The 13,838-nt window shown below is 45.7% G+C and overlaps 1 protein-coding gene across 1 annotated transcript in view; it reads right to left on the reverse strand.

Moving 5' to 3' along the window:
- The window catches only part of UBE2L6 (ubiquitin-conjugating enzyme E2L 6), a 16,519-nt gene that overhangs the window by 880 nt on the left and 1,801 nt on the right, over positions 1 to 13,838 (reverse strand). The window contains exons 2-3 of the mRNA XM_006900411.1: positions 11,327 to 11,422; positions 1,167 to 1,353 (exon numbers count right to left, since the gene is read on the reverse strand). Coding sequence (XP_006900473.1) covers positions 1,167 to 1,353; positions 11,327 to 11,422 — 283 coding nt within the window. The remainder of the gene's footprint in view (positions 1 to 1,166; positions 1,354 to 11,326; positions 11,423 to 13,838) is intronic.

The following is a 13,838-nucleotide window of genomic DNA, read 5'->3' on the forward strand; positions in this document are numbered from 1 at the left end:
CAATCCCCCCACACACCTCCCCCAATCCCACCCCCAACCCCAAATATAATCCACTCTGCAACCCTCATTGCGTACTCCTACGATAAACATAATGCCCTAAAATATAATACTTTTAAACTATTCTCTCCCCCATAGACTTCAATGCCGTAAACATATTTCATCCAGTTTTTCTCAGTCTTAATTAACCTTTCAGTGAGTTTTCCGAGGCCATAAATCACACAGGAGAAGACTGCCCATCTTTCAAGCTTGTAGTAGCTGGTGGATGTGAACCACTTACTTGCCTTTGGGTTAGAAGTACACTTCCTTATCCACTAGGCCATCAGAGGCCCTGTAGGATGACTGCAATCAAGCAAATGCCCACCTGCTCCTTCCCGGTGCTGCCTGAAGCCTGCCTGTAGTTTTCAAGCTAATGCTTCAGAGAGGCTGTTCTGATGGGGCTTTAGTTTCCTTAAGATCCCATATAATTTCTCATTTGGGCAAAAGTATTCTGTGGTTAAAGCTTGCAAATGATGACTGCCCCGGAGGTTTTTCATTTCTCATAGGTGATTCTGGAAAGCTGGTGAAGGCAGGGGCCCATCTCCCTGGGGACTTGCATACATGAACCTACGAACCCACCCAGCAGCTTTTTGGACGAAAAGACTTGGAGATATGCTGCCAGAAAAATGTAAAATTCCCTGCAGTCTAGTCAGTTCTGATTCCTAGTAACTTTCCACCAGGTTTCCCGGCCTATAAGCCTTTCCAGGAAGAAATGACCCCGCTCCCTCTCTCTCAGAGCTGCCGGGGGATTCAAACTGCCAGCATTTGGATTAGCAGCCTGATGCATTATGCACTATGCCAAGAGGGAAACGTGAGGTACAGTTCTGCTTTGTCACAGAGGGTCATCACGGGTCCCAGTCAATCCAATGGTACCTGAAAACAAGTCTGCTCCCACTGCCATCAAGTCAGAACTGACTCATAGCTGACCCTCCGCTGGGTTTTCATAGGCTGTAAATTGCATGGTGGGGAGACTGCCCAACCCTCTCCCTTGGAGCCACCAGCGGTGGATGTGAACTGTCACAGGGGCCCTGCCTTTGGCTTGGCAGCACAATTCCCTGATAGATTGACAATACCCACAACCACCCAAATGAGCCTGGTGCCCCTCCCAGGCGTTGGTCCTCCGCTCCCACCTTGGTAGGCCTTGTTACTCGGCTTCCAGTGCTGGCTGCTGGTGATGGGAAGGCACACCTGTCCTTCCTGGTCCACGCTGGGGTGGTAGATCTGGGTGGTGAACTTCACCCTGGGAGGCTTGAACGGATACTCCTCAGGGAAGGTGATGCCCACTCGGAAGGCCTTGAGGTTGTAGGGTGATTTGTCCTGTGACGAGAGAGAAAGGCTCACGTTCCATGATGGCCTCTCGGCTTTCCCTGCTCCCACCCCATCCCAGGCTCCGAGGCATCCTCTGCTACACTCCTGGGAAGCCGTCGAGCACAGGAACAGATGGCATCTGAATTCGCCCAACAGAGCCAGGGCTGAAGGGCAGAGTGTGCCATGGATTGAACTGTGTGTCCCCAAAATACGTATATGTAGTAACAGGATTTGGGTGCAATGATCCCCAGGATGATGATATGATAAACCAAACAGTCGTAGGGTGGGGTGCAAACCTCTTCAAAGGAGTATGCCCGGGGTGTGTTCCAAAATATGTGTATGTAATAACGGAATGTGGCTGCAACGACCTCCATGATGATCTGATGAACCAAACAGTTATATAGGGTGCAAACCTCTTAAAAGGAGTAGCCCTGCGATGTGGCCTACAACACCTTTTATCTCCTAAGAGAAAAGAGGAGAAGGAATGTAAGCAAAGCTAAGAAAGATCAGGGGTGGGACTACTCTGGACTCTGGTCCCTGAGCTGGGGAGCTCCTTACACAGGGGACAGCCAGGACGTAGGGAGATCTCCAAGGAATACAAACGAAGGAAATAAGGGACTTCCTCCAGGACCAACAAGGAAAGAATGACCTCTCCTGAATTTGGACTGCTGGCCACTTAAAGAAAATCCATTTCTGTTTGTTTAAGCCGTTCACAAGTGATAGTCTCTGTTATAACAGAACTAGAGACTGAAATAAAGTATGGGAGTTCTGGTAGCCTCGTGGTAAGGTGCTGTACTGACAACCTATAGCTCCAGGGGACAATGATGGGCAATTTCCTCCCTAGGATTTACTGCCTTGAATATCCACAAGAGTGTCAGCAATGAGTCAATTCTGACTCGAGGGCACTTAACAAGAACAACAGATGACTAGGACAGAGTGGAATCAAAAAACTACTGGACTGTCTCTATTTGCCTGGAGCAACAGAGGAGAGGAGGAGTCTGGACAAAGAGGAGGCTATGGAAGGCACAGCGGACTGTCTCCAAGAACAACTGCTTCCTTTGCCAAGACACTAGAACGGAGTGGTGCCCAGCCACCATTAGGAAACATTCAGATCAAAGAACCTGAGCGAAGGATCTTGATTAAAAGAGCAGACAATGCAGAACAGATTTTCAAATTCTCATGTAATTGAAACTTTCTGGAGCCACAGAAGCCAAATGAACCCCAAGCACAACTTCCCCGAGGTAATTTTTCAACTTTAGACCAAAAATATTCTTTAACAGTTTCTTTAAATCATCCACAGGTTAAGAGTAACTAGTAAAGAACATCTGCCTTGAGCACTGAACTCTTACAGAAAGTTCTAGATGGGAATTTAATTGGAAAGGTCAAAGAGGAAACTTCAGGGGCAGTGCAGTTGTTAAAGTGGGAGAAATAATTTAGAAAAGGAGGGTGAGTATAGTTGCAGAACGTAAAGAATGTAACTAATGCCTTTAAATTGTTGTTGTTGTTGTTGTTGTTGTTGTTGTTGTTGTTATGTGCTGTCAGATCAATCCTAACTCACAGCTACTCTATGAACTATAGATCGGAACCTGGCCCTACCCTGTGCCATCTTTAAGATCACCCACATGCCCCAGCCCACTGGTACAGTCACTGTTGTCAAGCCTTCCTGTTGAAGTTCTCTCTCTCTCTCTCTCCAACCTTCCACCTTTCCCAGAATGATGTCTTTTTCCACAGATTGTCCCCTCCTGACAACATGCTCAGCGTATGTGAGACAAAGTTTCATTGAGCACCCTGGTTGCATTTCCTCCAACGCTGACTTGTTTGTTCTCTTGGCAGTCCATGAGACATTCAGTACTCCTCTCCAACAGCACACTTTGAGGGCACTGATTCTTCTTCTGTCACCCTTATTTCTTGTACAACTTTCAGACACATAGGAAGCATGTGAAATGATCATGACTTAGATCCTGAGTCTTTAAACAGTCATCCTTGCTCTTAGCACTTTCGAGATTTCCTTGATAGCAGATGTTCCCAAGGAAACACATCTTTTCTCTCTAGACTACTAACACCATGGCTCACAACATCATACTTCAGGACAGAAGTCGAAATTGTCTTTTTAACTATGACCGCAAAGCAATTTTTCTTCTTCTTCTTCTTCCTCTTCTTTTTCATCTTTTTTTTTTAATCTGTTTTTCATTCCTGGTATAGTATACCATGTAACTGTCTGATTCAAAGTGGCCAAAACCAGTCCATCTCATCTCATCAATGCCTAGAATGTTGATGTTCACACAAATCGAAAGGACATCATGCTCGGAAGGGTGAAGAGACAGCACAAGAGAAGCAGACTCAGGAGGAGATGGATTGATACAGTGACTGGGGCAATGGGGGCTGGTACGTTGGAATTAGTGAGACTGGCTCAGGACAGGGAATGGTTCAGACCTGCTGTACATAGGGTTGTTATACATCACAGGCGACTCAATGGCACATTGAAACAATAACATATTATGACAGGTTTGAAGCAGGAGTGGCATCCACTTCCTAAACAACATGCCTCTGGAAACTATGACATTTGATAAGTGTCGATAGTTGTAGAGGGGCTTCAGGTTTATGTTCATAAGGTCGCTATGAGTCATGCTCGACTTGAAGGCAATCAACAACAATAACTTCTAGTTTTCCAATGTTCATACTCTGTACATTCTATGTTTCAACTATTAAAGAATGTTTGCAGGTGTTTCTCTTCATCTTTATTAACTTCCAGTCTGGTCTCTCCATGTCCCTCTACTGTGCATAGGGCTGTCAGAAGCCTGCTATTTCAGAAGTGGATGGCCAATCCTGCTTCTTAGTGTGTATTAATCTGGAAACTCCACTAAAAGAGACCTGCCAGAAGTTCAAGCAGGATGTGGAAGAGGCCATGGCACCAGGGATGTCATTGTTGATGTCAGATGGATCCTGGCTGAAAACAAAGAACACCAGAGGAATGTCTATTTGTGCTTTATTGACCATGTAAAGGCATTTAAATGTGTGGATCATACAAATTTTGATTAACAATGAGAAGAATGGGAATCCCAGAGAACTTAATTGTACTCATGCGAAACCTATACCTAGACCAAGACGTTATTGTATGAACAGAGCACGGGAGCATTACATGGATTAAAATTAAGAGAGGTGTGCATCAGGTTTGTACCCTTTCTCCATACCTATTCGATCTCTATGCTGAACAAATTATTCAAGTAGCTGGACTCTCTGAAGAAGAACATGGCATCAGAATTGGAGGAAGACTCATCAATAACTTTCATTATGCAGATGACACAACTTTGCTGAAAGTGAGGAAGAACTTTCACTTGTGGCAGATCAAAGACTACAGCTTCAATATGGATTACATCTCAACAAGTTTTGTCAAGAAAACAAAAATCCTTGCCACTGGACCGATAGGCAACATCATGATAGATGGAGAAAAGATTGAAATGGTTAATGACTTCCTCTTACAAAGATCCACCATCATTACCCATGGTACCAGCCATCAGGAGATCAGGAGACGTATTGCACTGAGGAAATCTGTAGTCGGCCACCTCTCCAGATTATAAAGGAGTGACAACTTCAGTTTGAGGACTAAGGTAAGCCTAATATGGACTGAAGCTCAACATCAAGGAAACAAAGATTCTCACACTGCGAAAACTGGCAGCATCATGATAGATGGAAAAGAGACTGAGATTGTTAACAATTTCAGCTTGTTTGGTTCTACAATCAATACTGTTGGCACCAGTAGTCAAGAAATCAAAAGATTAATTGCCTAGAAAAATCTGCTGTCAGGGACCTCTCTATAGTACTGAAGAGCAAGGAAGTCAGTCTAGAGACCAAGGTGTGCCTGATCCAGGCCATGGTCTTTGCAATTACTTGCTGTGCATCACAGAGCAGGACAATGACCAAGGATGACAGAAGAATTGATGCCTTTGAGTTGTGGTGTTGGAGAAGAGTATTGAACATACCATGGACTGACAAGGAAACTAACAGGTCTGTCCTGGAGAGGGTGAAACCAAGTTCCTCCTTGGAAGCAAGGATTCTGAGACTCCATCATCTCACATCCTTGGGCATAGAGCCAGGAGGGACCAGTCTTTGGAGAAGGACATCATGCTTGGAAGGGTGGACGGACAGTGCAGGAGGGGAAGACCTTGGATGAGATGGATTGACACAATAACTAGGGTATTAAGGGTTAAGTGTGTCAGAGACAGTGAGACTGGCTCAGGACAGGGCAGGATTCAGAGCTACTGTGTATAGGGTCACTATGAGTTGTAGTTGACTCAATGACACATAACAATCACAATTCAGGCCATGGTCTTTTCAGTCATTTGTTATGCATCTAAGAGAAAAATAATGAATAAGAATGACAGAAGAAGGATTAATGCGGTGTTGGAGAAGAGCACTGAACGTCCCATGGATGGCCAAACGAACAAACAGATCTGTCCTGGAGATGGTGCAGCCAGAATGCTCCTTGGAGGCAAGGATGTTAAAGCTCCACCTCGCATACGTAGGGCATGTTGCTAGGAGAGGCTATTCCTTGAAGAGGGGCATCAGGTTGGAAAGGTGGAGAGATGTGAGAGAGGAAGACCCTCAATCAGATTGATTGACTTAGTGCCTGCTGCAATAGGCTTGAGTGTGACAGAGATCATCACAGGATGGTAATAGGATAGGACAGTGTTCAGATCTGGTGTTCATAGGGTTGCTATGAGTCGTGCTCGAATCAACAGCACCTAACAACCACCGCCACTGCTGCCGCCGCCACCGCCATCATCATCATCACCACCACCACCACCATCACCACGGCTCACTGGATTATAATAATAAAAACGTTGAACTAGTGTATGCTTTGCTGTGTACCTTTTCAACAACAATAAAGAGAAACTTAACTCAAGAAAAGGGCATTGGCATTGGAGTTGGAAAGTCTGCCCTAACGTTTGCAGTGTGACCCTGGGCAAACAGCCTCAGTCTCCCATTGCTGGACCCCTGTTTCCTTGTGTGAAATCTGGATAAGGTTTGACTCGCTGGGCTCATGGGGACACCCTTGCTTTCGTGTCTTTGTGAGACCTTTGTAAGGGGAGAAGACAGAGGACCCTTTTGTAGAGCTGTTAGCAAGCACAGGAGAGGCTCGTCTCAGGGGTGGGGAGGAGATGGAGAAAATGCTGAAACCATAAGAACTCAGGGGTTGGGTGATGGAGGACTGGGGGGGGGGGCTGAGAGCCAAGAGAAGATCTTTGCAAGACCTTCCTAAGCACCTGCCCTGTGCTGAGGGCTTCCCTCGCTTTAACACCTGCTGCGCAGAAGCCACATGCAGTGCCTGGGAACAAACCTCAGCTCTGCCGTCAGTGGCTGTGCAACCCCAGGCACCTTAACCTCTCTGTGTTTCCACAGCTCAGTGGACTAGTCCACAGGGGACAGAGCTACGAACCCAAAGGCTGCCCTCGCCAGTGGTTCACTGCTTTATACTCTCAGAAGAGAGCACCTCCAAAACAACCATCTGATATCATCTCGCCCCAGTAAGAACAGCAAAATTGAACTGAACAACAAACATCAAATGCTGGCGAGGTTGCAGAGAAACTGGAACCCTTATTCACTGTTGGTGGGAGTGTAAAATGATGCAACCACTGTGGAAGGTGGCATGGCGCTTTCTTAAAAAGTTGCAAATAGGGCAGCTCTGGTGGCCTAGTGGCAAGGAGCTGCAACTACAATCCCAGAGGTGAACGGTTCAAATCCACCAGATGCTCTGCCAGGGAAGGAGGGACAATCTCCTCCTGTACCAGTCAGATCTGATTTGACGGTACACTCACACACAAAATAATAAAATAAAATAAAAAAGTTGCAAATAGAAAAACCATTTAAAGAAAAAAAAAGAAAAACCATTTGACCCAGCAATTTCACTATCGGGAATATACCCTAAAGAAACCATTACCACCACCCAAGGAGATATATGCACACCTATGTTTATGGTCGCTTTGTTCACAATAGCAAATATCTGGAAACAACATAAGCGCCCATCAACAAACGAATGCATAGAGAAGCTGTGGTATAGTCACACAATGGAATACTATGCAGCACTGAAAAACAAGGAACTCATGAAATATTATGCAAAGTGGACATTATGCTGAGTAAAATATCTCAGTCACAAAAGGACAAATATTGCATAGGACCACTGTTGTAAAACGGGACTGACATTGGAGTTGAGGGGAGACTGAGAAAGGGGATAAATAATGCATAATGCATTGAAACAGATGAGAGAGAGAACTGTTTAAAAGGGATATATGATTAGGTATTAATGTCATGAAAGGAGTCCAGAACGAAGGCTGCATAGCAGAATGGACTTGGGGGGAGGGACTGTATAAAAATTAAAGAATTTTTCTTTTACTTTTCAAAGAGAAGAGTGAATTAGGGCGGACGAGTGGGCAGGGAGAAAAGTGCAGCAATGAATGAATGGAAATCCAAAGTCTCTGAAAATTTTCATTAAAATTCACTTTAAATATTATTTTTAAAAGAAAAAAGAGGACCTCTAGAACTGGGGTGACCCTAGCATTGAGCACATAGGTTAGAGCAAAGGACCAAGTCTTCTAGAACCTTCTTTACTGAGAAGACAGGGCAAGAAGCCCCTCCTCTTAGGGGAGGATCCAGTGGAGGCCACCAGGGCCGCAGATTAGGGAAATGTCTCAGCATCTACAGAATAAGGAAAGGACGGGACCCTTGACGTGCAGATAAAGCCAAGAGTGGAGGCCTCAGAGGATGACAGGGGGTGTCTGTGTGGAGAAGTTTGCAGGGGCTGTTTGTGGAGCTTCCTAGGTCTCAACCCAGTGACAAAGAAAAGAACCATGGAGTCCAGAGTCCCAGGGATGCGTCCACCCCAACTTGACCTCAACCTCTCTCCCCTTCTTGGGCTAGGTTTCCCCTTCTATAAATTACAGTTGCTCTTGACAGAAGGCTTCCTACTGCACCTGAAGGACTACTTAAAGTTTTAGTTCTTTTGAAGTTTTGAGTTTAAATAAAGCACTTTGCAAATTGGTTTTGGTTTGTTTCTGGTTTTGTTTTTTAATAAAAGGTTGACAAGACATTGATCTTTGCTGGCATGTTGATGCCAGAGGATGGACTCTGGAAGCTGCTGAATTCTATCCTGAACGCCTCGTGCTGTCTGACTTTGGTCAAATTACTTAGCTTCCTATGTTTGTTTTCTTAACTATAAAAAAAGAGGAGTTGCTGGGTGGTGCAAAGGTTGAAGTTCTGGGCCGGAGGTTGGAATTCACTCAGAGGCACCCAGGAAGAAAGGCCTGGTGAACTACTTCCAAAAAGTCAGCCCTTGAAAACCCTGTGGGTCCAGCCAGACATCGGACAGTTGTATAGGGTGAGACGTGACACTGGGGAGTCAGTACTCCTTGGAACAATCACAGGACGCAGGTCAGAAGCCAGGAGAGACCTGGGGAGTGAGGAATGAAACAAGAAAGCAGGGAGAGGAGTGGTATTATAGGGTTGGTAACACGATCTACTGCGCAAAACAGAATGTGATTTGCTGAATGGAAAACGGATTTTTCCCTGTAAACCTTCACCCAAATCATAATTTAAAATGGGGGAAAATGCTGATGTGCATGAGACCACTCTGAATCAGAGTTGACTCAATGGCACCTGGTAGGAGCTAAAAAACTGGTATTACTTTCCCTTCTGGTAGGTTGTGAGAACTCACCATGACCTCCTATGTACTGTGTTTACAACTGTGGTTCCACCCATAGTGGAGTCTCCGGAAATGGGAACCCTGTCAGCTCCCACAGGGCCACACATCTAAGCTGTATCTTTCCTCGGCAGAGGTCAGAGAAGTAGGGTCACCCAGGTGAGCGTGTGGATGGAGACCACGCGTTTGAGGAGGAAGCGAGCTGCTCACCCTGCAGGCCTGCCTTGGTTCTCTCTCCCAAATGCCACCCATCGATCGCTCTTTCCACAGCCACACAGGGTCCCCGCGGGCTCCCCTGGCTGGCTAATCCGCATCCGATTTTTTTTGTTTTGTTTTGTATTATTTGTTTTATTGGTTTGCATACAATAATTCTTCTTTTATTTTACTGCTTTAGAAAGGGTAAGTACCGTGGCCTATACCCTGAAACTGGCTGGTTGATTATCTGTGGCCCTGAGAAGATTCTAAAACAGAGCAGTGTAATTCATCACCATCCCAAGGGAAAATAATGACAGTGTTTACACAGGGTGTCCTTCCAAGAAGTTCATAATTCACCTTCATGCCCCTCAACTCTCATGACAGCTCCTCTCAAGGTAGAGGGTGGGCAACGGGGAGGCCGTTGAGAGCTGTATTGCAGAGTCCATTCTCAGTGAGTCAGTCCCTGGAAATTGGGTTCAGTGCATGGAGCCAGGGCCATGGGTTGGCTTAGCAATTTGTCCAGTATGCTGATTTTGGCATCTTGTTTCTCAGTGTCCTCATATGGAGTCCAGGATAAATCATGCTGTAACTTGTAGACTCCAAGGAAGTCATGTGGACAACTTGTACCCCATTCCTTTGGAGAAATGATGAAAAAATACTCCTGATCACTCTCTCATTTATAGAGGTAGTAAATGTTGCCAGGTTTTTTTTACAATATCGCAAGCCACATGGTGCAAGTCGGCATCTCTGCGAGCATCTTCCAGTACCTTCCTGGCTTGTCCTTGCAAATGTTGGATTTGCTCAGCTATGACTGTCAGTTGATCGGCAGCATTTGCTCAGACAAATTCATCAGCCTGTCGCTGACTGCACTCCTTGACTTTCAGTGAATCCCTCAGCCCTCGATGGGGTGAAACGGCCTCCATGACAGCACTTAACCTTCCCCCACATTTCTGGTTTGCAGACACTAACTCTTACACATTGTGTTTCATTCATGACATTGTATTCTGTGCAATCTTTCACCCACCTTGTGTTCCGTACAATCATTTATATGCATCGTATTTTATACCATTGATTACTATTGATCTATTAAAACCGTGGCTTTCTGGGTCCGCATTGAGTCTTTCCTATTCCTTTACCCAGCATCAAGCTTTGATCCCCAGTGCTGGGGTTTTCCCCACCTACAGTGTTTCTTTAGGACCCTTGGATTGCTGCCAGATGGCTGGCTGGTCGCTGGGGCATATCTGCCCAACTCTTCTGTTACCATCTCAGCCTCAGCAGCTCTCAGGAAGTCTGATTTCACGCTCTTCTCCCACAAGTGACTCTCTTCAGCTTCTCCTGTCACCACGTGCCTGCTTCAGACTTGGTCCTTCCTTCCTCCACTCCTTGTCCTCTCAGACTGGCCCCCTTGGAGATCAAATGAGCCCCTGGGGCTCCTTCCAGCATCTTCTTCTGCTGACATCCAACCAGGGTTCCAATACCAAGTCAGTCAAGTGAATTCCTTCAACCTGGCAGCCCCAGAGATACAACGTGAAGTTCAAACGCTGGCCCAACTCCAAGCTTTTCTACTTTTCTTGGGGGAAAAAAGAGCAGTTGAAAGAGAAGAGATGGTCCCATCCAAGTTCCTTAGAGACTGGCATTAAGACATTAAAATCCTCCATAATAAGATGAATGATTCCCTTTCCATTCCAAGGAGCTTTGAGTGATAGGGTTGGAAATCTTTTCTTCTTTCTTTTGACTTATTGTTTTAAATTTTCTTTTATTTTAGTTTATATACAAAATCCACATACATTGTGCTTCACAGGTTCTTTGATTCACATCATGTTTCATACAATCATTCCCATACATTGTGTTTTATAAAATTAATCACCATTGATCTATGCCCACCATTACCCCATCTTTTTAAAATTTTTAATAAAAAATTTTTTTATTTCTTTTCTTGGTACGATTTACCTTGCAATCGGTACAGAGGGTGACCTTCTACCCATGGTAGCCTACAGCAAGAGGATCCTAGGGCTAGGAAAATTCCTTCCCAGTCCTGACCCGCTGTGACTGTGCCCCTGACGTTAACCAGGCCCTGCCTCCATGGACACTCACCGGTAAGAGAAGAACGTTCCATATCAGGACATTGGCCTTTTCGCTGTCCAGGTCCCGCAGGTACCCAGGAAGCTTGCTCTGCAGGTCCTCCAACTCCTGTGAGGGAAACAGCATGTGGGCAGCTGGCCTTGCCTTTCTTTGTCTCTGCCTTTCTCTAGCTGGGGGCAGGAGCCAGCAGTGGCAAAGCCCATGTTTATTAAGCACCTGTCTACTAGTCTAAGGGTGGGCAGTTCAAACCCACTGAAATAATGAAAGAAAGGCCTGCTCCTGTAAAGATCACAGCCAACGAAGCCCTGTGGAGAAGCTCTAATCTGTATCATGCCATGTGTCAGAGGTGACTTGGCAGGGACAGGTTTGGGCTTCCTGTTTCACTGGGCACCATGACCAGTGCTTTAAGTGATGTAAACTGCATGATTCTGTGGGTACCAGGTACAAGGAAGACCCAGACCACTTCTCCCACTTTTGATAATTTAGAACTAAACTCTTTACACCCAAAACTAAGATAGTGGAACCTTCTGCCATCTTCCTGGAAATCCACTAGGTCTTCATTCTCTCCCTTCTTTCCTTCCTTTCTCCCCCCCCCGCCCCCATCAACATCCACCAAGTGCCCTGCAGAACACACACACAGAGAGCTCATGGTGGAGTGGTCGGCTGGGACACCCTCCTTGTCAGAGTGCCCTGGACCGGGGATATTAGAGTCTAGCAGTGGCAAGTCAGCTACAACACACAGCAACACTCTGAGCATATCAAAGCCTCGCCCTGTCCTGCGCCATACTCACAATCTCCGCCAAGCTCGCCTCCATTGCTGCAGTCACTGTGTCAAATCCACCTTGCTAAGAGTCTGTCTCTCTTTCACTGATCCTCTACAAGCATGATGTCTTTTCCAAGCACGTGTCCCTCTAACAAGGCACCAAAGTACGTGAAGTGAAGCTTCGCCACCCTTGCCTCTGAGGAGTATTTTGCTTGCATTTCCTCCAAACCAGATTTGTCTGTTCTTTTGGCAATCTGCTGAATATACAATCCAGTCCTCTTTGCTAACTCCAGGACTGAAAGGCATCAATTCTTCTTTGGTTTTTCTTATTCACTGTCCAACTTTTACAAACATAGGAGGCAAGTGAAAAATACCATGGACCGGGTCAGGAGCACCTTAGTCTTTAAGTGGGATGGTCAGGAGTGGGTCTAGACCAGAGTTAAGGATAGAAGGTGACTCGGTCAGGCCATAATAGTTGAGAACAGGGGGCTCACCTTCCCAGAAATGTGGCCCAAGCATCATCCAATCACCCCAACAGTCAGCAGCTTCTCACACCTTCTGCCCCAGGTCTACGACTTCTCACTTATCTCTTACCCCAATGACAAGTGACTGCCACTACCAGTCTGGTGGGAGTAGTATCTGTAATGCTTCAGTAAGAATGAAGCTCAAGGGAGAACAGAGAGACTCTGGGATGGACATTTCCCTGACTTTATCAGAGACAGAAACATGTAGGAGGTTAGCTATTTATTACAGGTGAGTTCTGCCAAACTTTTCTCAGTGCCTGATCTCAAGACCTAAGCTAGGAAACACAGCTTTTTTTTTTTTTTTTAAAGCTCAATGCAGGTTTATTAAAGGGCGAAAAGGGGAACTCCCGGGTCAGTTCCTCATCCTAGAGAGGCAAAATGGGAAGTTAGTCACACTGTGAACTTACTGGGGAGAATTTTTTTTTATTATTTTTGTGTGCGTGTACTGTCAAATCAGATCTGACTGGTACAGGAGGAGATTGCCCCTCCTTCCCCGGCAGAGCATCTGGTGGATTCGAACTGTGCACCTCTGGGATTGTAGTTGCAGCTTCTTGCCACTAGGCCACCAGAGCTCCCCTAGAATTTTTATAAACAGAGTCTTTAGGGAGGGACATTCCACTCTGATTTAGGAGCCACCTGCTAGCTCAGCCAGACAGGCAAGGCCGTTTTCTCTTCTTATCAGCAACAAGCAAAGCCATCAGCATGAGTTCTGAATTCTTCGTTCTTCTCTTTGGCCCTCTTTGCCCAGACTAACAGCACTGACCCTCCACAACCTTCCAAGCATGATGTTCTCTCTGAGGACTGGTCCCTCCTGGCAACATGCCCAAAGTATGTGAGACAGAGCTTCAGAATGCAGCTTGGTTTCACTCTCTAGGAAATATCTCTTTGTTCTCTTGTCAGTCTATATGGTATGTCCAATACGCTTCTCCAGAACCACAACTCAAAAGCATTCCTTTCTTTTCTGTCATTCTTTTTTTTTCCCCCCCAGCTCTGACGTATAGAAAGCAACTGTGAAGATCATGGCCTGGATCAGGCACACCTTAGTCTCTAGACTGACATCATTGTGGTTCAGCACTGTAGAGAAATCCCTAACAGCAGATTTTACCAATGTAATTTGTCTTTTTTTTTTTTTTGGTCAGAGTAGGACTGTGCTCCATAAGGTTTGGGGGGTTTTTTTAGTAATTTTAATGAACATTTACAGAGAATTTGGATTTCCATTCATTCATTGCTGCACTTC

Source organism: Elephantulus edwardii, unplaced genomic scaffold (genome assembly GCF_000299155.1).
Source record: "Elephantulus edwardii isolate Elephantulus edwardi_28Jun2011 unplaced genomic scaffold, EleEdw1.0 scaffold00284, whole genome shotgun sequence".
Lineage (NCBI taxonomy): Eukaryota > Metazoa > Chordata > Mammalia > Macroscelidea > Macroscelididae > Elephantulus > Elephantulus edwardii.